The sequence below is a fragment of the Diadema antillarum genome, unplaced genomic scaffold, assembly GCF_040938485.1.
Source record: "Diadema antillarum isolate AM-2024a unplaced genomic scaffold, OU_Dant_1.0 seq00000754_RagTag, whole genome shotgun sequence".
Taxonomy (NCBI): domain Eukaryota; kingdom Metazoa; phylum Echinodermata; class Echinoidea; order Diadematoida; family Diadematidae; genus Diadema; species Diadema antillarum.
In genome coordinates, this window is record NW_027271647.1 from 182,545 (window position 1) to 210,278 (window position 27,734).

At 37.5% G+C, this 27,734-nt stretch overlaps 2 protein-coding genes across 2 annotated transcripts; both read left to right on the forward strand.

The window, feature by feature from the left end:
• The first annotated feature begins 539 nt into the window (after positions 1-539).
• On the forward strand, positions 540-1,364 carry LOC139738542 (toll-like receptor 13). Its single transcript, XM_071649164.1, has one exon. It carries the CDS (start codon positions 540-542, stop codon positions 1,362-1,364), a length of 825 nt encoding a protein of 274 aa, XP_071505265.1.
• Positions 1,365-21,928: 20,564 nt separating this feature from the next.
• LOC139738543 (toll-like receptor 13) lies at positions 21,929-24,680 on the forward strand. Its single transcript, XM_071649165.1, has 2 exons — positions 21,929-22,031; positions 24,103-24,680. Exons 1-2 carry the CDS (start codon positions 21,929-21,931, stop codon positions 24,678-24,680), a joined length of 681 nt encoding a protein of 226 aa, XP_071505266.1.
• Positions 24,681-27,734: the final 3,054 nt, after the last annotated feature.

The following is a 27,734-nucleotide window of genomic DNA, read 5'->3' on the forward strand; positions in this document are numbered from 1 at the left end:
TAACAGTCCCCTTCAGATATCTCAAGCGGTTGACATTCCTTGATTTATCATTTAACAACTTTGGAATAGGCAGCACGTCATTTGATGGACTTATCTCACTGCAAAAACTAGATTTGAGCTCAGCCGCCATTACCGGGGACAAACTCGTTCTAAATACTGGTCCTGTACTGGCTGCACTTTCTTATCTTGAGGTATTACTCTTAGAAGGAAACGCGCTCGGCACTTTGATTCCCAATACATTCGATGGCCTCTTCCGGTTGAGAGAACTGCATCTTACAAAATGTAGCATTGCAACCATTCCCACGCAATTATTCGCCAATTTATCGTCTCTAGAAAAGCTGTATCTCGACAAGAACAATATCCTTTCTGTTACTTTTGATCACTTCCAGTATTTGACGTCACTGCGCTACTTGCACTTGGGAACAAATAAATTGAGTGGGAACGTTAATAAAAGCTTATTCAGGCAAAACAAAAAATTGTACATGGTCTCCTTATATCAAAATGCTTTAAGTGGCATAGAAGAAAACACTTTCCTTCCAATGAGGCATTTTGATATATCTCAGAATCATCTTTCGTGCACTTGCAACCTATCTTGGTTTAGAACTTTCCTTAACCAAGGTAATCTGACACTGAGCAATCCCCAAACTACTCTTTGCTCCCCTCAATCTATCTCACAATTTGTAGGAAAACCAATTTTAGAATTTTTTCCTGGTAAGGTCTGTGGACCAAACCTGACTGTTTATATTTCTGCAAGTGCGCTGATCTTAACTTGCATAGTTGGCTCAATTCTGGCTTGGCGAAACCGATGGTGGCTAAATTACAAGTGCTTTCATTTGAGGCTTGTTGTCGTTGGATACTATGAGATGGAGGACGCACGCGACCATCAGGATTACCGTTACGACCTCAACATTATTTTCCCCGATGAAGACGAAGGTTGGGTTCTTGAAGAATTTCTGGTAGCTCTCCAAGGGCATCTTCCGGAGTTTCAGCGCAACAGGATCGTGTGCGGTGACGACGATTTGCCTCTGGGAGGTACGCGCTATGATGCCATCGATCGGGTCATTGAGAATAGCTTTAAGAACCTGGTGATCGTCAGCAATGCATCCGTCAACGATGCCAACTACCTGATGACGCTCCAAATGGCCGTGGCGCACATGAATGACGTCCAACTAGAAAACGTCGTCATGGTCTTTCGCGAGGACATTCCTGACAACCAGCTGCCTTATCTGGTACGACTGTTCCTCAGTAAGAATAAACCCTACTTCCAATGGACGGAAGAAAGATACCAGCAAATGCTCGTCTGGGAAGGATTGGCAAAAGCAATGACGAGAAACAAGAAAATGAATGGCATTTTACCTCTTTAAATTTGCCAATATATAGCTCAGTCAGATACGAATTTAATCAGATAAAAAGAAGAGTCAGAGCAAATACCATTATTGATTTCAAAATCTTCTTGGCAGCCAGATCTTTCGTAAAGTGATCGCAATCTTGACTTGAAGTAACATTTCAAACGCGCAGACCATGATCAGTATCTCGTTACTGTGTGTGTGTGTGTGTGTGTGTGTGTGTGTGTGTTTTATCGAAGAAATACATTTACGACAACCAATCATTGAGTGGAGTATAAAACTGATATTGTCATCATGATCATAACATTATTTTTGTGAATCCATGCTGGACTTTTTTTTTTTGGCCTCAATTATATGACTGACACCGAAAGCCCGCGTGCACAGCTGGTCCTACGCAAAGTAGAAGATTGTATAGGTAATGTTGCCAAGTTTTTCAAAGAGGCAGGAAAACGTGTTGCACTTGAACCACACCACAAGAATACACACCATAATGACAACAGTGGTTCACTTCTATGGTATATGCATGTTCATGTTCATATGCATGTACTTTTTGGTAACACAAAATACACCTCATGAACAATATACAGTTCAATTTGCACATGACCATTATGCTGAGAAGTGTAAAATCCAAATGGGCAGAGAGAGAGAGAGAGAGAGAGAAAGAGAAGAAACATAAACGAAACCAACAAAAAGCTAAAGCCTGTAAGAAATGAAGGTTCTTAAGGAAATAGAGTTCTCAACGTTATGGAAGTCACAAAATGATGTGAATCTGACCAAAAATGAATATTCAAACGGAAGAAAATTCAATACAAAATTTTCGGTGTTAACCACCAAACATGATGTAGAAGTAGTTCGATGGGATAGTGTAACGAGTTAGCTCACTATAGTAGTGTTGCATTGTTGCATAGCAGTGTTTTATCAATTGAATTTGTATGATAATTGCTTAGTTGAAATGTATTGATAATTGTTTGTAGGGGATCATTTCCAACAAGCCTCGTGTGTGCTTTCTATGGTCCCTCCATTCAAAGTGTAAATGTACTAAGGCAATTGTGTTTTGATATTTGTAGATGTTATGTTTTGATATGGAAATAAATGAATGAATGAATGAATTACAAACAAACAAACGGTGTGGCCAATAGATTACGATTTTATATCTATTGTGTACATCAAAGTTAGGTAATTCAAAAAAAAATGGTATCTTATTTTAAAAATCGGAGAAATATAAAAAAATGTACTCTGACTAATTCAAGGAGCAATGACATTCAACTGCAATCCCTAATTATTTTATCAAATTACCATTTTCAAGCAGATATGTACCATTTATTTTGCAATGTATATTTTTAAAAAGTCCCTACTGGAAGAGCCACCCCCCCCCCCCCCCATCCTGGAAAGGGAACGCTGCTCTTGCTATGAATCACAATATGAAATGTAATCTAGACTATGATACATTTTAACAACAAGTTCAATTATATACTAGATATGTGTGCTCATATCAGATGCGATTGTACAGCAATTATGAATGATATCTCACATAATGTTATACTTATTACCTTGTCTTTTACTGATAATGTTTGTGAATCGTGAATATTCAATATAATCTACCCATGGATTACACCGTATCATTACGATATCGAAGTCATGTATTTTTCTATTTGAAGAGTTTGCTTACAAAATGTGCAAAGCGCTATTTTTAAGAATATCAACGTAGTGCAACTACAGAGGGAGCAAAATAAAAGCTTCCCAGTGGTATCTCAATAGTATTTAAATATTACAAGGAATATTCTTGAAGAAGCGCTTTCAAATAAGACCTATCTTTATTTTCTTATTAATCTTCTTTGCTTTTAGCAGCTTTAACCCCAAATATCTCAATTAAACCACAATGTAGATATCTTGTTTTATTAAACTCTTTCCTTGTTCTTATGGAGACTGACTTTCTTCGTCTCTGTTGTGTCATTATGGAGGGAACGCCATATGAATGCAATTAATGATATTTGATTTTACAGAGGAAAAGGTCGTTTAATTTTCATCATCATCAGATAATGGGAGACGAATACTCTGCGTCTTCTTTTTAACATGACATGTGCATCGATCTTAAAAATCGTTGTCATCATTCACTGCAAAATTCCAGTAGAGCCTTGCAATATAAGAAGAAAAAGTATCAAAACATTCACAATTTTTGTCTCATGAATATTCTGTATGATACAAAAATTTTGCTTTACAGACTTTTCTTCGTGCTTAAGGGAGACCAGTTTGTGGATCTCCACAATTTTAATTTCGAATGAAGCAGACAATTTCCTTCGATTTGTTAATGACATGATTATAACAGTTATATCATTTCCACTGATTTCTGAAACAAATAAGTCAATTACCCTTTCAATGTACTAGAAAGATAAAATATGTTGGAGTGTCTTTATAATTTCTTTATATCATTATTCTGCATTGGTGTCACAAGCTTTTGTAGGCTTCTCATCCACCGATGGCGGCATGGAAAGTTGAAAAAAAAACATATTTTTGGAACAAATTGTCTGATATTCCTCAAACTTCACTGACATTTTATATGCATATTGTTGCATTATCTTAATGTACACGTATGTCTGCGGTGAATTCCGCTTTAAGGATGGGACAATACAGTGTAACACCGAGAAGGAAGTATTTGATATAAAATTGCTTTAACGCGTACTTTATCACATGAGCCGATACACAACGGAAACATCACAGGCATTTGCTCAATACTATGCCAAAAGATACCAGCGAGTTGCCATCACTAATTACATTTTTCTTGGCTTTGATCACAGTAAAGCACTCCAAAACTGTATTTGCCAGTGTTATTATTTTTTATGACATCCTAAAATTAGACAACCATTTGGGATTAACCGCAACAATAAGGAAGTAATGCCCAGTACCGGAAAAGAGTCGAATTGGCATGGTTAACGCTTGTGATACCATTGCCAATGTGATAGTTAAAGAATGCAAATGGCAAGCTGGATGAGCTTGTCTCATTCAAAGACTTGATAGACTTGTGCTTTATGGTAGCCCATCCTTTTACATACCAAGGTTTATAGAAGAGAGTGATTGCTTACCCCACGTGTGGCCCTTAATCCAGCGGGAATAAAAATTCTTTCTTCAAAACAAGAAATCTCCATTCACCGATTTGCCAGAAGAATAAGGTGAGAATTGCTTGGGACTTGTAAAAAATGTACTGAATAATCGCAACCTACCTGGTGTTTAAATCCCGAGACAGGAGGATTCGCCCACAGAATCGCTTTTTAACACAGGATTAATGCTAGGAGGCATAATCACATTGGTCTATAGGTCCTCTGGGAGCTCAATATAAATCTATCTCAGAATCTAATTAGATTGCATGCCTATCATGTTACTATTTCAAAACATTTCTTTTGTTTTTATAATATGCTAAGTTATTAGTCAGCTCTTCATGAATTAGAAACTAAGGCAATATTTTCAGATGGCTGCATATAAAATTCCGCGCTGTGATGTCATAATTGATTCCGAATTTTATCAATCTAGATTTAACCCATAGAAGCAAAGTTGAACATGGGAGTGCTGTTACATTTTAATTGATAGAATAATGCGAAGCTTCATGAAAGAAGCTATAAGTATGTATTTTTTTTCCAGTCATATTTCTTACCCTACGCATTAGAATAGAAAAAAAATCAATATTTTTGCCTTCGTTTGTTTTCACCTTTTTGCTTGTTTTTTCCACCCAACTTTGTGTAATGGATCATAGATCCACCCATGTATATCTGCTTCAGATTCTTTATTATAGCTAACAAGGCCCACGAGACCGACACATCAAGCCCCGTGTTGTATCTGTCGAACTCATGGGCTTTGTTGCTTAGTGTCGAACCCATGGGCTGTATGACTCGTGAGCTGTATTACTCATAGACCTGTTTTTTCGTGTCGAAGTCGTGGGCTGTATGACTCGTGAGTGTCGGTCTAGTTGGATGACCCCAACCAAACCTATTAACCGAAACTAAGGGAGTTTGGTAAATGATGTATATAAAACAATACTAAATGCCCATGACAGCTTTATGACATTAGAGTAACCAGTGGCGTATCTAGGGGGGGGCAAGGGGGGCACGTGCCCCGGGCGCCACTCCTTGGGGGCGCAAAAAAAAAAACAACGAAGAGGAAGAAAAAAAAGAAAAAACGAAGAAAAAAAAGAAAAAAAGAAAAAAGAAAAGAAGAAGAAGAAGAAGAAGAAAGTCACCGGAAGGGGGGAAAGGAAGAATTGGGGGGGGGGGGCAGAAAACCAAATCAAAAAAAGATAAAAACAAAACATAACGATGACTCGGACAAAATGACAATGTTTATTGTGTTCACACAAGAATTCCATGTTATGTAAGCTGAAATATAATTTTCGGCTCGCTCGCTGCGCTCGCTCTCTAAATTTTATATAGAAGAAGAAGGTAAGAACAAAATGTGATGATGAAGCGGACAAAATGACAATGTCTATTGTGTTCACACATGTCATTTTATATTTAGCAGGCAAAATGTTTCACTGAGCAGCGGCTGCAATTTCTTTCGTTCTGAAGCGATCGCCAATTGGATCAAAAGAAGGCGCCAACGGTTTCGAACATACGGGGGGGGGGGGGGCGCCAAAAAAAATCAAACAAGATAAGAACAAAACGTAATGATGACGTGGAAATATACAAATTTCGGCTCACTCGCTTGTACTAATTTAGAGTATTTCTTCAAGCCCTCAGTTTGTTGGTAAAAATCGTTATCTATAAGGCCGTCACTATATCTTGATTAGAATTGTAAGATTTGATAAGCAAAAAATGACAAGAGTTCCATGTTTTGTAAGCTGAAATACAAAAATTTTCGGCTCGCTCGCTGCGCTCGCTCGCCAAAATTTATCAAAACAAAAAGGAGATAAGAACAAAACGTGATGATGATGACGCGGAAATATACAAATTTCGGCTAACTCGCTCGTACTAATTTAGAGTATTTCTTCAATTCCTTAGCTTGTTGGTAAAAATCGTTATCTATAAGGCCTTCACTATATCTTGATTAGAATTGTAAGATTTGATAAGCAAAAAATGACAAGAGTTCCATGTTTTGTAAGCTGAAGTACAAACATTTTCGGCTCGCTCGCTGCGCTCGCTCGCCAAAATTTATCAAAACAAAAAGGAGATAAGAACAAAACGTGATGATGACGCGTAAATATACAAATTTCGGCTCACTCGCTCGTACTAATTCAGAATATTTTTTCAAGTCTTCAAATTGTTGGTAAAAATCGTTATCTATAAGGCCGTCACTATACATTGTATCTTGATTAGAATTGTAAGATTTGATAAGCAACAAATGACAAGAGTTCCATGTTTTGTAAGCTGAAATACAAAAATTTTCGGCTCGCTCGCTGCGCTCGCTCGCCAAAATTTATCAAAATTAAAAAGGAGATAAGAACAAAACGTGATGATGACGCGGAAATATACAAATTTCGGCTCACTCGCGCGTACATGGGGGGGGGGCATTTCATGAAGCAATTTGTCATATATTTCGTCTGACAAACTGTTAAAAGCTACTGAAATCCTTGCTTCTTCTTGGCATGAAATGCCCCTCTGATTTAGAATATTTTTTAAAGTACTCAGTTTGTTGGTATAGATAAATCGTTATCTATAAGGCCGTCACTATCTTGATTAGAATTGTAAGATTTGATAAGCAAAAAATGACAAGAATTCCATCTTTTGTCAGCTGAAATACACAAATTTTCGGCTCGCTCGCTGCGCTCGCTCGCCAAAATTTATCAAAATTCATTACATTTAAATCACCCTCAAAAGACCCCTTTTAAGGGCTTGAAAAGGATATCATGTGGACTTTGCTTAAAGTCCCTACCGGGATGGGGTTGGGGTTGAACAATAGTCTTTTTCAGAAATTAGGGGCGCAATTTTCGCGCTTGCCCCGGGCGCCGTTTTCCCTAGATACGCCACTGAGAGTAACTCCGAGTGATTGATGTGTTATTTTATATTCGATGCTAACGTGCTCGGGAGAACCAATTGAAATTCAAGCACAACCGATAAGATTGTGACGTCCGGTACCCCACAGGAATTGATTTGCCGCTAGTATAGGTCACAAGTTTAACTGACAATCGTCAGTGTGATTAAAAAAAAACCCAAATGTCTACGTCAAGTTGAAAGAGATGATCGTTGACAGAGACTGGCGTTGGCATTATTTGAGTAGTCATACTTTATCTAACGACGTTCACAGAGGTAAACGATATGAAAAGATTGTCACTAGATTTCATTTCTGCCAAAAGATGTAGCTTTGAATCCAGTAGCAAAGGGAACTGTCTCTTCAAAAATTGTATATTCAGCGATACACCAGGATTAACGGTAGGAATGCATTGAGAGATGTTAAAGGACAAGTTCACCTTCATAAACATAAGGATTGAGAAAATGCAACAATATTAGTAGAACACATCAGTGAAAGTTTGAGGAAAATTGGACAATCAATGCAAAAGTTATGAATTTTTTAAATTTTTGTGTTGGAACCGCTGGATGAGGAGACTACTACAGCTTGTGAGTCATATGCGTACAACAGTATAAAGAAAATGTAAAAGAAAATTCAACATATTTTCACTTTTTTCGCATAATAAAAGAGCACTTGACTTGCCTCTTTCTAAAGGCAGGGGGAATAATATTACGCATAACATTTGTCGGTAACGAGTCAGGGGAATGTGTACTTTTTTCAAAAGATGGAATTTTGTGAAATTCTCTTTATATTTTCCTTATATTGTTGTACGCATGTGACATCTAAGTTATTCATACACTGCAGTAGTCTTCTCATCCAGCGGGTACTGCACAAAAACTTCAAAAATTCATAACTTTTGAACGGATTGTCTGATTTTCCTCAAACTTTCAATGATGTGTTCTACTAATATTGCTACATTCTCTCAATCCTTATGTTTATGAAGGTGAACTTGTCCTTTAAGGTGTCTTAAATAGACTCCACATACTGGTGGATAAGTCTAGTGAAAGGATTTTTTTTGGGGGGGGGGTTAGAATCTTTTTTTTTTCACCCTGGTTAATTGCTTGGAATATATTGATTTATAGGTACTGAAAAAAAAAAGCATTTTAAAAACACCAGAGAAGTTGAGGATATTTTCTTGTCATTCGTTCATTATCAACAACCTTTTTGTCTCGTTTTTGTAGCATGCTAAATCATAAGTCTGTAAATCAGAAATCAGAAAACCACAGCGTAGGTCTATCTAATGCCCTGTTAACAACATATTATGTTATTTTATGCATACGGATATATACACACACACATATATATATATATATATATATATATATATATATATATATATATATACATATATATATATATATATATACATATATATATATATATATATATATATATATATATATATATATATTTACAAGATGATTTCAATTTCACAAGTCTATTTGAAAACGCTCTTAATGTGTCCACTACAGGAAATTATGTTCCTTTATTTTCAACAAAATGTAATGCTCAGTTTGTTGTTGTTTTTTGTTTGGTTCGTTTTGTTGTAGTCGTTGTGTGAAGGTGTAGACATGAGAACTCGTTAAAATTGCAGGTGTTTTATTTTTCAAAAGGTGAAACACTTTCAATATCTGTTTTTAAAGTAATCAAGAAACTGATGTTATCTCGTTTGATAATTTGAAATTACCTTATATCAGCTAAAATACTTACCCCAGTACCCAGTAATGCCATAATTGTCAGGATAATCGTTCACGTACTTTCAGTAGATTCGTGATCACCTTTACGATGGAAGGTCCGTTGCGCAAACAACTCGTTTTATTGATATACAGTATGTCGTTGCTGCTAATTCAGCAGCTTTGAAAAAAAAAGCGTGAAAATTTACATCTATTACATTGATTTTCCTTGATCATCTTTCCCTTCTTAGTTTACATTTGTCTATTTTTTTCGGCAAACTTGAACATGATGTGGTATTGCTCAGTATAAGATCACTTTAGTTGATTCTGCAAATGGACATGATCCAAAAACGCTACGTACAGAGTAAACTCGCTCTACTGGGTTAAGCTAGTACATGCACTTTTAACCTTTACTAGTCCCAGGCCTACTTTGGCTCCTGCAGTTTGTCTGTTTTTTCCAGGCCCAGTGAGATCGTATCCGACTCCCTTTTATTTCATTTTTGGGAGACGTTGCGGCACACCTGAGAGAGCTTCGCGGTCCAGCACTGGTTTAAGCAATGTTTGAAGCTGGTTGCATCTGAACAAAAAAAAAAAAAAAAAGATGCCCATAGCGATTTTAAACTTGAAAGCTTGATAATATCCCTGAACACCATCTTGTAATGAATGTTTGAAGATACAGGTATTTCAAAAACAACCTGATCTTTGAAAGTGCCTCTATTAGCAAAGCGTACATAAGTCACATGTACATCAAATGCCATTCTACCTCGTGTTCAAGAGTACTTTCATCAATGGGGACAGAATCAACTAGAGTTAAATTATACAATTGATATTGTCAAAATTGCACGAAAAGAGGACCAAATTTGGAGATTCATTCGTTTACACATTTAAAGTAGTCATATCATTCCATCACTACCGACAAAGAGCTCTTTAATATTTTGTGTTTAGGAGGGGAAAGGGGACGGTGGTTGTGCTTCGGTCATCTTTTGCGGTACTAATAATGACATGTATTGATTTCAATTCAGCATAATACCATCCTGTTTTCCATTGTAATACTATTACATGTCTTCGTTTATCATAATGAGGGCTGAAGTATGGAATAGTGATAATGCTTCTCTTCCTCCCCTCGTCACTTTTTTTTTTTTGTTTTTCGTATTGTTCAGGCAAAGCAGCGAAGGGGAGGTTGCTGAATGGCGTCAACAATTTGTTGCCTCTGTCTCGTATTGGACGTTTTGCAACAACGTCACGAATTCGGTCGACAAGCTTTCACAATGGCTTCTATATTTCTGATAGGATTCTTCGCAATCATTCTCCCCTGTAACTGTAGCCCTGACTTCAGGAGACGAGAGTCCAGCGAATCCGTCGATCTTTCATCAGATTATCCTTGCACGTTTTGGCATGAAGGGCAACAGTTTGTAGCAAGGTGTGGCAAACGCGGCTTTCGGGAAGTACCATCTTATCTACCACCAGATATAACGAATCTCGACCTGAGTCTGAATGAAATAGAAATCCTCTCCAATAAATCATTCGTTGATGTGCCTGCACTCACCATATTAAAACTGTTGAGAAACCCGTTAAAGCATATCATGAAGGAAGCTTTTTACCCACTTCGAAGTCTCGAGCAGCTGATCCTTGGTTACAATCATCTCATCAACCTGGATGCAGACATGTTTTTCATGAATCCAAATCTATATTTTATTGATTTTTCACATAGTAATTTCACGTCGATCCCCCTTCAAGCATTAAATCATCTACGCTCCTCATCGAAAGTCAGTTTTGATGCAAATTCCGGGAGGCAATTTCGCTTCACAGGACGCCTTCTTACGAAGATCAATACGTTTTACCTCACAAAGAATAACATCAGAAAAATTAGCGTAAATGACTTTGCACCGTTAGCAACGGCAACCATCAACCGACTTAAAATGTATAAAAACAACATCGCATACATTCCATTTGGCGTGTTTCAGCGTTTGAAGCATGTAAGTGGTCTAGAACTGAACAAAAATAACCTGAAAAACTTGACTCTTGATTCATTTCTTGGGATGGATTCACTGCAGTATCTGACCCTAGAAGGCAGCAAGATTGTCAGAATCCGCGGTTTCCGAATCAACACCACTCTCCACATTCCCCCCTTAGTTAACCTCTCTCTCTCAACGAACTTAATATCGTCTCTGTCAGAAGGAGCTTTTGTTGGACTGAATATTTTATCATTATTGCGTCTTAGATCATGCAGGATAAGAAGTTTAAAAAATCGCACATTTGAGGGTCTACCATCTCTACAAATACTGGACCTATCCAAGAATTTCCTGACAACTATCGCGGAACCGGTGCTGCAACATGTTCCAAATCTTCAAAAGCTGCTATTGTCCGACAATAAGCTCTTTCGCTTGGACTTTCAGCTGTTTACAAGGCTCCAACATTTGACCTTCCTAGATTTATCAATTAATCGAATTGAGCATATTCCACGAAGTTTTTTTCAAGATAGCCACCTGCGGACCTTGGACATGTCAAACAATCATATATTTTCTTTAAAAAACGGTCCGTTCTCTTTTCTGTCTGACTTGACATATCTCATATTAACATCAAACCCGATTCGTGAAATGACCTCTACCGCTTTTAAAGGCTTGAGTAATCTAGAAAGCTTAGATTTGAATTACCTCGGATACCGAACAGGTTCATTAGCCCCGTTTAAATATCTGAACAAGTTGTTATGGCTCGATTTATCGCATAACAGCCTTGGAATGGGAAGCTCGCTATTCAATGGGCTGACTATACTCCGCACGCTAAATTTGCGCTCCGGCAACATTGTCGCGGACAAGCTAGTGATAAATGATGTTTCAGTATTTGTTGCTCTGTCTTCTCTTGAGTCACTTTTCTTAGAAAGAAACCCGCTCGGCTCTCTGAACCCTAATACCTTCGATGGTCTCTTCAAGTTAAGACAATTGTTTCTTTCAAATTGTGAAATTGTGACCATTCCAAAACAATTGTTTGCTAATTTGACGTCCCTAGAGAAGTTGCTCCTTGACAAAAACAATATCTTTTCTGTTACTTCAGATCACCTTCAGTATTTAACGTCCCTGCGCTTCTTGAGCTTGAGTACAAACAAATTGAGTGGAAACCTTAAAAAGGATCTATTCAGACAAAATAGCAAATTGTATAGGGTTTCCTTAGACGAAAATGCTCTCACTGGAATAGAAGAAAACACTTTCCTTCCAATGAAATATCTTGATATATCTCAGAATCACCTTTCGTGCACTTGCAACCTTTCTTGGTTTAGAAGCTTCCTTGACCATGGTAATATGACCCTGTTAAAGCCGGAAAAGACAATTTGCTCCCCGCAATCTATTTCGCAATATGTTAGAAAATCAATCTTAGAATTTCAACCTAATTATGTTTGTGGGCCAAACCTAACTCTTTACATAGCTACAAGTGCACTGATTGTCTTTTGCATTCTTGGGTCAAGTCTGGCCTGGCGAAACAGATGGTGGCTTAATTACAAGTGTTTCCACTTAAAGCTCCTTGTCGTTGGATACTACGAGTTGGAGGACGCACGCGAGCATCAGGATTACCGATACGACCTCAACATTATTTTCCCTGATGAAGACGAGGGTTGGGCAATTGAGGAGTTTCTGGTAGCTGTCCAGGAGCATCTTCCAGACTTCCTTCGCAACAGGATCGTGTGCGGCGACGACGATTTGCCCTTGGGCAGTACGCGCTATGACGCCATCGATCGGGTCATTGAGAATAGCTTCAAAAACCTCGTGATCGTCAGCAACGCGTCTGTCAACGATGCCATCTTCCTGATGACGCTCCAAATGGCTGTGGCGCACATGAACGACGTCCAACTAGAAAACATAGTCATGGTTTTTCGGGAGGACATTCCGGACAACCAGCTTCCCTATCTGGTAAGACTGTTCCTTAGCAAGAATAAGCCTTACTTTCAGTGGAGCGAAGAAAGATATCAGCAAATGCTTTTCTGGGAAGGACTCGCAAAAACGCTGTCGAGAAACAAGAAAATGAATGGCCTTTTACCTCTCTGATTGACCTATGATTAGACTGAGAGAAACACAGTCAAATGACCGGAAGACACATATTAATTAGTGGCTCGGTAGTGTCTAGGAATGCTTGATCTTACCGTAGCGTAATAAATGTACATAACTCTAAGTTCCCGCGTTTATATTTTTATACATGTCACATTGTGGATTTAAAAATAGTGTAAATAAATCATGATCACTTAATTCCTAAATGAACGCTACATGGAACATAAGTCTTCAAGAAAACCACTGATGTAGAACTTTTTCATATGTTAACGAGTATGTAAATATTGCGGTATAACGGTTTTATGTAGGTCTTCGAAACGTCAAGCACTAGAAACACACTGAAAGACTGAATTCCCCTTTCAGCCACATGTTATAAAACAGCAATGTTAGAAGACAATGTCTGTTCCATTGAGAGCCCCATTATAACATGAGCAAGAAGAGCTAATCCTGTAATGGAAAAGGGACCACGACTTGCTCTACTGTGCAGGCAGTCGGGTACCACAATAGGTCCAGAAAGGAAAATCTGTGGGTCGGAGGGGCCTCCAAGCTGGATTAATCTGGTAGGACTGCTATCATGGTTGATCTGCAGAGCAGAAACCCTAGAAAGAATAAGAATAACAAACCTTTAAAAGCTCATGAACAAACAAAAAGTAAAATAAAGCTAGCCTGACCAATTCCTGGAGGAAAAGGCAGACAGGCATCTCCTTGGACACGTGACAAGTTCTGGGTGCGAAAGAATACGCAAGTTGCATATTCCTCGACCATGCGCGCATGCGCGGAAATTGGTCGAAAGGCAAATTGCTGTGACAACCAAAGTGGTTGCAGAGTGGGCAGTGAAGAGATCGCGTGCGGAATAAGGTAGCGATTAACTCGCGGCGATCTGGTGCGATCTCGAGATGGCTATTAAGAGATCGCAAGTGCAGGTCGCACTGTGGGCATTCGGCTGAACTCTATAAACTTGATAACTTATTTATGGCTTTAAAGAGTTGTAATGTCTGTCTGAAAATACATTTGACACAATAATATGGGAAAGGAAATACTTTTCAGACCTGTCTGTCAATGATGGTTTCCATCGACATTTGATAAACAACCTCATAGTCGTTGATGGTCAGATGAATAGTCTCATCCAAAACTTAAAGGAAAGGAAAGGAAAATAGAAATCGTTGATTTCAAAATAACGGCACACATAACGTAAATAGGCGCATGATAATCATCTTTTTTCTAGTACGCACTGTGTAAATACGTGAAATCTCAAATTTTAACAAAATGACGGAATGACGGAGATGCAAAAGAAGTAAGAAAATGTGTCATAAGAGAATAATTCATACTACCTAATTGTACAATCTGACAGTCCATGGTGTTTTAAGCAAAAGCTTAAATGGTAATGAGGGGAACAGAGCAAACTTAAGAATGTATGAGAATTAATAAAAGCCACTAATGTAAGAAAGCACAATCATTTGCAGTCTCATCTTGAAGATACATGCCTCATATTTCATAGGGTGGAAATGCAAAGAGCACCGAATGTACCAACAAATAAAGTGAAAATATTCACACATAAACATATATTAAAAATGTTAATCTCTAATTTTCTTTTCCGTTTTTTTTTTTAAGCAAGCATACCAGAGGAAAGGTAGATTGGCCTCTTCGTCAATTAATGCGATTGAGGATAGGGCATTATAAGTTAGCAATTATTAAGGAGACCCCAAATGCCTCCATCATGCGATTAAGGCCCGTTAATTTCGGTGCGTTCATTCAGAAAAGATGGCTTAATGAAACGTTTGGATATGTATGATCTTTGTTTCCAAGAAGGGCTCAGAGAGGTCTACGTTTTTAGGGCCATTTATATAGGAATAGTGGAAGAGGGTATTACTTCAAATGGTTCCTATTGAGCTATGAACAAAATGAAACTAGATTTAAACAAAATGAAGTTACTTCAAGCGAAATCCATAAGAATATGAAAACTGTTCTGAAATAATGTGGTGATTTTTAGGGGACAGAGGTGTTTCGTATGCTGCATCATCGACAGTGAAAAAACAAAACAAAACAAACAGACCCAATTTTAAAGCCATGTTGTGTACATATCAATAGGAGAGTTGTAAGATGATAACATAACCACCTCTTCCAATGCGCATGTGTCGTTGCTAGTGATACCACCAATAAGCTGAAAACGTTAAACAATTTTCAAGTTATAGATTATTCTTATGTATGAAATATTATATAATTCGCTGCAAATTTTAGCAGGTAGATTTAGATGTTCTATCCTTTATGTCTTTTGTTCGAATGAAACAAAAAAGAATGAAAATAAATAGCTGAGAAAACATAGCTGAGAAAAGGGGTAAATTGGGCTCTCAATCTAAAAAATGGACACTTTCATTTATATAATTGTTTGATTCCTCTTCCCCTACGTACATGTACCACAGTGATTAATCAGTAAAGGAAAGTTATTTTAATTCTAATTTTGTGCAGACATGGGTAATATGCAGTGGAGCTCCACCTAGGCAGAGTCGTTTTAGTGCTTTTGGAGTGAAGGATGGGGCATTTGCCCTTGTTATTATGTAAAGGGCTTTTTACACTTGTAAATGTTTGCTTAGCCCCGGACCAACGGTGGGGCTAAGGGGGGGGGGGGGACCTTAGCCCCACCGTTTGTACGGGACTATCCTTAGCCCACTTTCTGTTTACACTCGTTTTTGCCAAAGTGGGCTAGCCCCACCGATAGTACGGTACTATCTGGCCCTGCAAAATAGCAGGGGTTAGCACCACAATTGCGGTGCTAGCACCGCAATTGCGGTGCCAAGCAAGTGAGTGTAAACAGAACGAAAAAATAATCCTGGGCTAAGCGACGGAGACGAAGTCCGACCCTCACTGACCAATCAGAAACGAGGTAATCAAGTGCTGCCGGTGCGTGCGTGTACGTGTACAGTACACAGCGTAATTATGAATATTCATGTGATTTGGAAAGTCCGGGGCTAAGAAATACGAGTGTAAAAAGGTCAGTTTTCTCCTTAGCCCCGGACAAGAGATAGTACGGGACTAATTGGCGAGTGTAAAAAGCTGAAAAAATTGGTACGGGACTAACGATAGTCCTGGGTCAGAGAAAGTCCGGGGTTAAGAAACACAAGTGTAAAAAGCCCTTTAGAGAGAATTGGTGGGGAGCTTACCTTTTAATAGTCGACAAATCTGTATTTGATTCTTTTTTCTTTCAAAAGTGGCACCGGGCCGTTATCTCAAATTATTGCGAATGCTTCTCCCTGTTATTGTGTAATTTCAATACATGTAATTATTATTTTATAGAACGTAATAATATTTATTTCCATGGCTCTTGTTATGGCGGGACTCCACTGTATATGCAGGGAGATATTTTCGTTGTGTTGTGTTGTATTGTATTGTATTGTATTGTATTGTATTGTATTGTATTATGTTGTCTTGGTTGTGTGTTCATTTATGCTCCATCGAGCATCATACTTTCACAGGTATGGTATGTACTTTGTTTCATGGCATATGTTATAGTTTTCAATAAAAACAAAAATACAAAAAAAAATCCAGTTATAGATTCCCATACCCAACTGTGATAAAAATGTTCCGATAGTGGTCCTATACCAATCTATATGTTTCTTATCTTGCTCCGTTGCTTTTTAACGAAACCTGTTACATGATTCCACTTTAAATGCCCAAATGAGGATGTTCGAAATCATTCAAAAAAATGTCAAAACATCTTTTACGTGCATTTCGAATGTTTCACTAGCATGATTTTTATATATTTTTTTTAGTAAATCAATGTTAGAAAACAAAAATGAATGTTCATTTTCATTTGGTGATAATGACTTTCGTGTTTACGTCAAGTTGACGTATATGATGTTGCTATCACTGTCATTGTTAGAATGAGATAAAAAAGTCTTGCTGTTCTTTGAATATTTCATACAAAATTGCGATACTGTACAGTCCACCTCTTTACTCTATAACCATTCCCTATTAAGTTATTAGATATGCCTATTACACTTGAAGTGTATGAAATGAACTGATTAAAAGTTTATACATCATTATGAGTTGCTGACTCGTCTTTGTATTCGTTTCCCAGCAAAAATAAGGTACGTATGGTAATAGATGATGTCATATGAAATACACACTCACTAATATAATCAGAAAATATAAAGATTGTATGCTTTATCTTACACTTGGGAATTATTGAAAAGTGTGGCTGATTATGGGCTATCCAGCCGTTATCTTTCTATGATCCTACATTCTATTCTTTTTGTATATCGATGATGTGTCACACTATTCATTTGCTATACCTGTATGTATGTTTCATTTTATGCATGATGTATCATTTTCCTTGTACCTTATGTTGTCTTTTATATCTGTATGTATGTTCATGACGGAAATAAAACAAGCAAACAAACAAACTTGAGAGTTTTAAGTAATTGCAAAAGGGCTGTAATGTTCATTGTTTTCCAGTGATGATAATTGGCTAGTAAAGTGGTAGATTGACAGATGTGACGTTGTGTTGGTATACTGTTCAGTGTTGACATCAGATTTGTGTGTGTGTGTGTGTGTGTGCGTGTGTGTGTGTGAATGCAAAAGTTGATCCGTGCTTTGAAGTTTACACAAATGTTTACAATAACATACATTTCACTGTTTTTCTTCGACTACTCTGTGAACATGACCGTATTTTCATAACAAGTTTCGTAATGTGCTTGCATAGAAATTAAAGGAAATGATTTCATAAACTCTTCAAATTCACAAACGATATGGTGAGTAGGACAAGCTGTATATATATATATATATATATATATATATATATATATATATACATGAAGTACAGTGTAAAGACGAAAGGGAAGTACATGTAATTGCAACTAAACTGATTCAACCCATAATCACATCTTTCCGATACACAACGGACATAATGTGCATACGGGTATGTTGTTGATATAGCATTTCAAACATTATTCTGCATATGATACTCGTGAGTTGTTTTCTAAATGTCCACACCATCGTCTTTATGACATTGCATCAATTGAAAATTATTTGTGCTATCGCTTTCGATGTGCTCCGGCCCTGGTTGTGAAAAATAATGAATTTCAACAGCATCTAGAGGAAATTGACGTCCAGTACAACAAAGGAGTTGATTATATGCTCCTTGCTCACTCTAACATTACCATACCGTATCGTCGGTGCGATGGGACATAATATTAACGGCATGTCGAAAGAACTGATCATTGGGGAGCTATGAAGAGACTAGCGTTATAGCTGACCATGCTTCATCGAGCCAGGTTTACAGAGGTGTATGATAAAAGTGAAAGGAATATCATATTTCACTGAAATCAGCTCCTATATCTTGGAATCCGGTATCATGGGAACAACCTCTTCAAAGCTTCAATACTCAGCGTGAAACCAGAAGGTAATTGCCCTTTGAGACTTGTCAAAAATGTAGTAAATGTTAAGTCGTCCTCCCCATTTGATAAATTTAAGACAGGATGTACGTCTCTCGGAGAAAAAAAAAACAGTTTTGGCATAGTATCATGATGGGAAATAAATATTTGTGGGTAGATTTCCTATAGAGACACAGTATAGAAATACCCAAGTTATTACCTAGATTGCACTTTTCTCATGGTATAATTTAAACACTTTTTTCCATGTTTGGGGTATGATTATTGCTTCAGGTGGCCTTTGTATCAGGAATGTATCAGCTCAATTGATGTTATTTTTTTTATTTCATGTGCGTGTGTGTGTGTGTGTGTACGTAAGATTTACGTACATAATGCCTGCATATTCATAAATTTCATAAATCTTTAGAACTAGATTTTCAAAAAATCTACATAATCTACAGTACTTAATCTACATACACCCCAGAAAAATATTTTTCCACCTTATATACAATATTTTAGATTAATTATTTCCTTATTGCTTACCATGTGAATATATGTGTACTCCATCATAAAACTCTTGAAAAAAAGATTTTAATTTTTTGTCCACAGTTGTAACATTTTCGGCATTTGAAAAATCCTTTGTGATCCTTTTTATGATACATTTACTTTATTTAAACTGAAATGCTTTCAACACTAAACGTCGTTATTGGCCGAATGTTTCGTGAAGATTGAAGACTTAAGATTCGTGATTGGGCAAATGGGAGCTGTCAAGGTCATGACACCTAATTCCAGTACATGGATGATATAGATGAAAAGAGTTTCTTTGAAACATGTGTAAAGTTACAATTCATTAACTGTGGATATGCTTTGGCCATTACCTGTTTCTTGATTTGACATTTGTCTATTTGTTACACAACCTTAAAGGGAACACAAACCCGAAAGAGCAATGTGGATAGAGTGAAAGTGGCAACATTAAAAGAACAGCATCAGTTAAAGTTTGAGGAAAATCGGACATTATCGATGCAAAAGTTATGAATTCTTAAAGCTTGGTGTTGGAACCGCTGGATGAGGAGACTACTAGAGGTTTTTACATAAAACGTATGAGTGGACAACAATATAAAGAAAATAATAAAGAAAATTCCACTAAAATCACTTTTCTAGCATAATGAAAGAGCACTTGACTAATCGCTTTCAGAGAGCAGGGAGATTATTGCTACACTTAACGTATGTCAGTATCAAGTTGACGGAATGTGTAATTTTCATGAAAAATTAATTTTTGTGGAATTCTCTTCATACTATGTATTTTCTTCATATTGTTGTCCACTCATCCGTCATAACCTCTAGAAGTCTCCTCATCCAGCGGTTCCGACACCAAAAATTGAAAAAAAAAAACTTTTAACATGACGCGGAATTGCTCTATGATCATTTTCAGTGATTCTAATAGAGAAAGCATACGAGCTGTATACCCACTCGCTTGAACTGATGGGTTATGTGACTGTATCTGAAGTCAACCATTTAATTTATTACAAGAGTTCAACTTGATAGCTTGTCAATGAAGAACAGTTTTGTTAGAAGTGTTTGAAGATGCAAGCATGTGCTTCAACTATGATATGGAAGCAAAGCAAATATTTGCAACTATTTGCTACATCGACGTAAATAAGCACTGACTTGATCAGTGTTTTAGTAGTAGCCATGATAAAATATCATGGGCGTACATACTCGAGCAGGATTCGAACCTACGACCTCCTGATCACCGGACAGGCGTCATCTCCACTAGACCACCGAGCTTTCGCCCGACAGCAAGTGTTGGTTCTAATCCTTATAGCATGCAGCGGGTACTGCTTTGTTATTCAAATTCAACAAATTCTTCCGTCGAGATGTTTTCATTGCAACTGATTGACAAATTGCCCTACATCGACGTAAATAAGCACTGACTTGATCAGTGTTTTAGTAGTAGCCATGATAAAATATCATGGGCGTACATACTCGAGCAGGATTCGAACCTACGACCTCCTGATCACCGGACAGGCGTCATCTCCACTAGACCACCGAGCTTTCGCCCGACAGCAAGTGTTGGTTCTAATCCTTATAGCATGCAGCGGGTACTGCTTTGTTATTCAAAGTCAACAAATTCTTCCGTCGAGCGAGAGCTCGGTGGTCTAGTGGAGATGACGCCTGTCCGGTGATCAGGAGGTCGTAGGTTCGAATCCTGCTTGAGTATGTACGCCCATGATATTTTATCATGGCTACTACTAAAACACTGATCAAGTCAGTGCTTATTTACGTCGATGTAGGGCAATTTGTCAATCAGTTGCAATGAAAACATCTCAACGGAAGAATTTGTTGAATTTGGAAAAGCAAATATTTGTTCTACACAAGACGAATTGGCATTTTACCAGTCTGGTTGTGAGGATCCCCCCTCCCCCGGCCCGCTAAATTTGTTCCAAACAAGTATATTCATATGATGAATATAGGGGTCCATTTGTCGATCTTTTTGAATGTCAATTTTTATACATTAGTGTGTGTGTGTGTGTGTGTGTGTGTGTGTGTGTGTGTGTGTGTTTCTAACAATTTTTACTAGGTCACTCTGCTGTCAGGATTTCACGTAAAAAAGGAATAAAAATACAGCCACGCATAATACAAGTATCTAAATATTCCGTACTGTAGTGTCATGATTGACAGAACTTATTTCCTGTGCAACTTGTGTCAAATTGCTTTGTAAATTTTTCTCATATTTCAAGCCAACCTCAACATTGTATACTATAGAATTTACATTCTAAAATCATAGGTAAAAAATAGTGTGACAGATACACATTCAAGACAATGTTCTTTATCAAAATAGGACATTTATTCCGTCATCTTAGTTTCATAGATACTGAATAATACATCCTCTTTTTTTTCAACCACATGTTCATTGAAAGTGCCTGTCAACATAGAAATCAGCTGTACGAAGCAATCGATTCCACCTCGCTTTAAGTTTTTTCTGTGATCACTAAGGTTAATATAAAGTTGAAAAATTACCGAAATTTCATCATGATCGAAAAACTGAGAAGAAGTTTTTGTAATTATAAATTCCATGTTTTTCCACGCTTTTTGGAGAGAGTCAAAGTTCAACTGCAAGTTCAAGCTTATTTTTCACCGTTCCAACATAATCACTAAATATGCGCATAATGAATACCACATAATATGAGCAAAGCATTTACATTTTCCATGTTTTTGTACCGAAATATTTTGAATTCAGTATGACATACAACCATCTTGTTATTCTAGTAGTAACATTTTTCTGTGCACTAATGTACCTTAATCTATCATGATTCTGGAGGGTTAAAGTTTGCGGAAAAGATGTTGTTTTCTCTTCTTTCCAATGTCATCTTTTATTCTTTATTGCGTTGTTTCAGGCGGAGTAGCGAAAATAACGTTACGAAAAAAAAGGCGTCAACGATTCGTTGTCTCGTATTACACGATCCGCAACAACATAACGACACGCCACAGGCCTCGGTCAACAAGTCGTCGTCATGGTTTTCATATTTCTTGCGGGATTCATCGCAATTCTTCTCCCCTGCCTCTGTAACCCGGCGAGTCAGGGATCCCTTGCATTCATCCAGGCATCCCTGCACGGTTCGGTCCGAAGGCCAGAAGTTAGTGGCAAGGTGCGGTAATCGCGGCCTTCGGGAAGTTCCATCTTATCTACCGCCGGACATAACAATTCTTGATCTGACTCTAAACAAATTTGAAATCCTCTCCAATAAGTCATTCGTTGATGTGACTGCAGTAACAACATTGAAACTCTTAAGAAACGAGCTAAAACATATCGCGAAGGAAGCTTTTTATCCCCTTCGGCGCCTAGAAGAACTAATCCTAGGTTACAATCATCTCATCCACATGGATGCATACATATTTTCGATGAATCCGAATATTCATTTTATTGATTTTTCCCATAACAATTTCTCTACAATTCCCCTCAGCGCACTAAACCAGCTCCGCTCTAAGCCAAACTTGAGCTTTAATGCAAATTGCAGGAATCAATTTCGCTTCACGGGACGTCTTCTTACAACGATCAACAAATTTTACCTAACGAGGAATAACATCACAAGAATTAATGTCAATGACTTTACGCCGCTTACAAAGGCAAATATTTCCCTACTTAAAATGTCTAAAAACAACATCACTCATGTTCCGTACGGCGCATTTCGGCGTTTGAAGAATGTAAGGGGGCTGGAACTTGACAGTAATAATATAAAAAATCTCACGTTCAATTCATTTCTTGGGATGGATTCACTGGAATATCTGCATGTACTTTGCGGCACGATTGTCCGCATCCGCGGCTTCCAAATCAACAGCACTCTCCAAATTCCTCCTCTCTTAAACCTATCTATCTCTGGGAACAGAGTATCGTTTCTTTCACAAGGATTGTTTAATGGATTGAATGGATTACTGTCATTAAGCCTTAGATCATGTAGGATAAGAAGTTTACAAAATCGTTCATTTGAGGGCCTTGGATCGCTGCAAACACTGGACCTAAGCCAGAATTTCTTGACAACTATCGCAGAACCAGTGCTGCAACATGTTCCAAATCTACATAACCTGGTATTGTCCGAAAATAACTTCATGTACTTGGATTTTCAGCTTTCTGCGAAACTCCAAGTTCTGACTTTGTTGAATTTATCAGCGAATAGAATTGAGGAGATTCCTAAAAGTTTCTTTCGAGTTGCATCTCTGACAAAATTAGACCTATCCAAAAATCGTATATTTTCTTTGAATTCCGGTGAATTTTCATTTCTGTCCAACTTGAAATGTCTCATCCTAAGGTCAAATCCTATTCGCACAATGTTGTATAGCGGTTTCACCGGCTTGGAAAATTTAGAAAGCTTATATCTAAGAAGTCTAGGACTCCTAGAACAATTAGCAGTCCCCTTCAAATATCTTCAACGGTTGTCATTCCTTGATTTATCCTATAACAACTTTGCAATAGGAAGCACATCATTTGACGGACTGAACTCACTTCGCAAACTCGATTTGAGCTCTGCTGCCATGACCCGAGACAAACTGGTTATAAATACTGGTCCAGTACTGGCTTCACTATCTTACCTTGAGATACTTTTCTTAAAAAGAAACCCGCTCGGCACTCTGTTTCCAAATACATTCGACGGTCTCTTCCGTTTGAGGCAACTACATCTTACAAAATGTGGAATTACAAGCCTTCCCACGCAATTGTTCGCCAATTTGTCATCTCTAGAAAAGTTATATCTTGATAAGAACAATATCGTTTCTGTTACTTTTGATCACTTCCGGTATTTAAAATCTCTGCGTTTCTTGCATTTGAGTACAAATAAACTCAGTGGAATCCTTCCAAAGGACCTCTTCAGGCAAAATGAGAAATTGTTCATGGTCTCTTTATATCAAAACGCTTTCAATGGCGTAGAAGATGACACCTTCCTTCCGATGAAATATTTTGACATATCTCAGAATCAACTTTCGTGCACTTGCAACCTCGCTTGGTTTAGAGGTTTCCTTAGTCAAGGTAGTCTGACATTGGAAAATCCCCGGACCACTGTTTGCTCAGCTCAGTCTATCTCAAAATTTGTGGGAAAATCAGTTTTAGAATTTTACCCTGACGACGTCTGTGGACCAAACCTGACCGTTTACATTTCTGCAAGTGTGCTGATCATATTTTTCATTACTGGCTCAGTTTTGGCTTGGAGAAACCGATGGTGGCTGAACTACAAGTGTTTTCATTTGAGGCTTCTTATCATTGGATACTACGAGTTGGAGGACGCACGCGAGCACCAGGATTACCGTTACGACCTCAATATTATCTACCCGGATGAAGATGACGACTGGGTACTTGAGGAGTTTCTGGATGCTGTCCAGGAGCATCTTCCAGACTTCCTTCGCGACAGGATCATGTGCGGCGACGACGATTTGCCCCTGGGGGGTACGCGCTATGACGCCATCAATAGTGTTATTGAGAATAGCTTCAAGAACCTTGTAATCGTTAGCAATGCATCTGTCAACGATGCCAACTACCTAATGACGCTCCAAATGGCCGTGGCGCACATGAACGACGTCCAACTAGAAAACGTCGTCATGGTCTTTCGCGAGGACATTCCGGACAACCAGCTTCCCTATCTGGTACGACTGTTCCTTAGTAAGAATAAGCCCTACTTCCAATGGATGGAAGAAAGATACCAGCAAATGCTCTTCTGGGAAGGACTTGCAAAAACATTAGCGAGAAACAAGAAAATGAATGGCCTTTTACCTCTCTGATGTACCAATGCCTGAGTTATCAAAAAAAAAACCATCAATAAATGACGTGTCGATACTGATGAATCAGTAGTTGTTGATGTTATAGTAGGGAAATGTGGGGTAAGTTGAGCCATTTTTTCCTTTTAGCACGTTTTGACTGAAAGTATTGATAATTTTGCAATAAAAAGTATTTTGCTTCTTGTTAAATTACTTATTTACTAGTACACATTTTTAGATAGTTATTTCTCACTAACTCTCACTCAAAAATTCAGTATGACCTTTGAAAAAATAGAGGTCAAATGCCTCAACTTGCCCCATTTAAGGGGGAAGTTGATCCACCCTCTGGGGTAAGTTGTGTCACACGGGGTAAGTTGATCACTGACCCAGGTAAAGATCACTCAAGTACAAACCCGTTATTTTACTTCCAAGTTTTTAATGTTTTAAAGTTTAACAACACCAAACAAAACATTTTTACATGTAAGTAGGCTAATACACGTACTTATTGTCAGTTATGAGCACAACAAAGTCACTGCGGCCATCCTCTCAAAGCAATATATATATATATATATATATATATATATATATATATATATATTTTATATATATATATATATATATATATATATATATATATATATATATATATAGTTGAGACAATGTTGATAACAGAAGATGTCGCATGAAACCGGCAGAGTTGTGAAGCTTTCGACCGTGGTCTTCCTCAGCTTTAATATCTGTTTGTGAAACGAATTATATGTTTTTGAGTATAACAAATCTGGAGTCATAAACACAATATATCAAATATAAATTGAGCATGAGTTAATAGTTACATGGCATACTTGGCAATATTTTTTGGCACTTTGCAACACATTCAACAATGTATAACTGTAAATGAGTATATAGTGAGTATATGTAGCATACAAACATATCATACAATAAAAATTATCAAACATATATCGTAGATAAACTAAATAAAATAATTACCTGCTAAGCAGACGTTTGAGTTGCCTGGATGTCTTGCGGCTGTCTTGTGGCGGGATGTGAGTGATCATGTGATGTTGGGGGAAATTAATTGTTAACAATCCTTTATCTGCACTGACACGACTGACACACTTGTAACACTGAACCTAATTCTTTATACTACCCCACTCCTGCCTGACATGCACCACCGCACACAAAGTATGCCATGTAACTATTAACTCATGCTCAATTTATATTTGATATATTGTGTTTATGACTCCAGATTTGTTATATTCAAAAACATATAATTTGTTTCACAAACAGATATTAAAGCTGAGGAAGACCACGGTCGAAAGCTTCACAACTCTGCCGGTTTCATGCGACATCTTCTGTTATCTACATTGTCTCAACTATAATTTCATTTAAGATGACAGAGGCGTACGGTAGGAATATCAGCATCATCACTATATATATATATATATATATATATATAAACTTTGTAAAATAGAAGAAAAGTCATCAAATCCACGTACTTGTAAGAGTTTCAGGTCCTATTAAACAAATTGTGGGCCACTTTAATAACCGGGGTATCAAAAACCTCAGCAAAACCTGTGTCCTTTTCCAGCTACAGCCGTATGAAAGATAAGATCCTTGTGGAATATGTGTTCATGGTTATCAATAAAGCTGGCAAGGTTTTAGGTAACAGTAAAGCAAAAAATATACCAGAAATTATTTCGACATATTGCCCTATTACAAGCCATTGTCTTGTTTGAAGCAAAACATTTAACTATGAATTTGACAAAATAATCATTGTGTGTAACCATAAAAGAATGATATCTGAACAAATTCAGATTGATATTCATATTGTTATACAACGGTTATACAATGGACTCTTGTTGTGAAAAACTCCTCAGGCATGACAAAGTTACATTCGTTGTATCAAATTGATAATCCAGAAAAAAAGCAGAAAAGACAGAAAAATCCCAAAAAGAATGAGTGTTTGGACCAAGAAAATTATTTTGTTATATCAGATTTTGTTACGCAATGTTTTTCAAAACGAGAGAGATTTGTTTATTATAACGACAGTAATCTGTTTTAGTTATACTAAGTACCCTACAGGTCACTGAGATCTTAAACTCTATAGTATAGGCAGCATAGTCCCCTCAATTCAACTTTCTTTCTTTTCAAGCCACAATATATTTCTTTTCAAATAGAGTTACTGATATCACTGACACCAAATTCATTGGCAGCACTCCGCACACTCTGTCCGCAAGCAAAAGCATTTGCTGCTCTCTCCATTACATCACGAGGAATATGTCCTCGCTTTGTCTTTTGCTTGTAGTTACGCATTTTTCATGTGCTTCTGAAAGACAAAAATCAATTATGAAATATTAAAACTTCGATGAAATGAATCCACGAGAAGTAAAAAAAAATGAAGGGTAAAAGGGGGAAAAGTATCAAAAGGTGGGAATGCCAGTGCATTGGGGCCCTTTGGTTTAACTTGAAATATCAAAGCTTTTCATCAGGATTAAAATGAAAACGAAAAGGCATATCTCCTTGTAAGCTTGATATTACTAGCTGCTGTGTGTGCCAAACATAATTATGGGGAACTTAAACTTCATTTAAACTTAATTTCAGAATTGCTTTTCTTAAATAGGTCTTTTAACCACAAAGGCATGTGAATTGCTTCATAATGTATGTGGCAAGTTTGGTCAGACCCAATGGGGCAAATTCAGCCATGGCTGACCTTTCCCCTGTTTGACTTTTATGAGAAATCTTGCATGAATACACAAATCATTTATATCAATTGTGTAAAAGCTTTGGTAAGAAAAAAGACAAGGACAAGGACTACCAATTGTCTTCTTATGTCCACATTATCTCTATGATGCATAAGGAAAAAGAGGGCACTTTATACATGGTTTACACGTTTTTACTTTTATTGCTGAAAATCACGTTTTCCCCTCTGACCCACAGGCTTGTGTTTCAATCTAGAAAGTAAAATGGCTGGGTGAAGGGTTATGATAGAGGCCATCAATAGATGGCACCAGTTCAACGTCTGACTCATTTATAATTGGCCTAGGGGCGGTGGCTCAACTATAGAATATTCCTATTCTA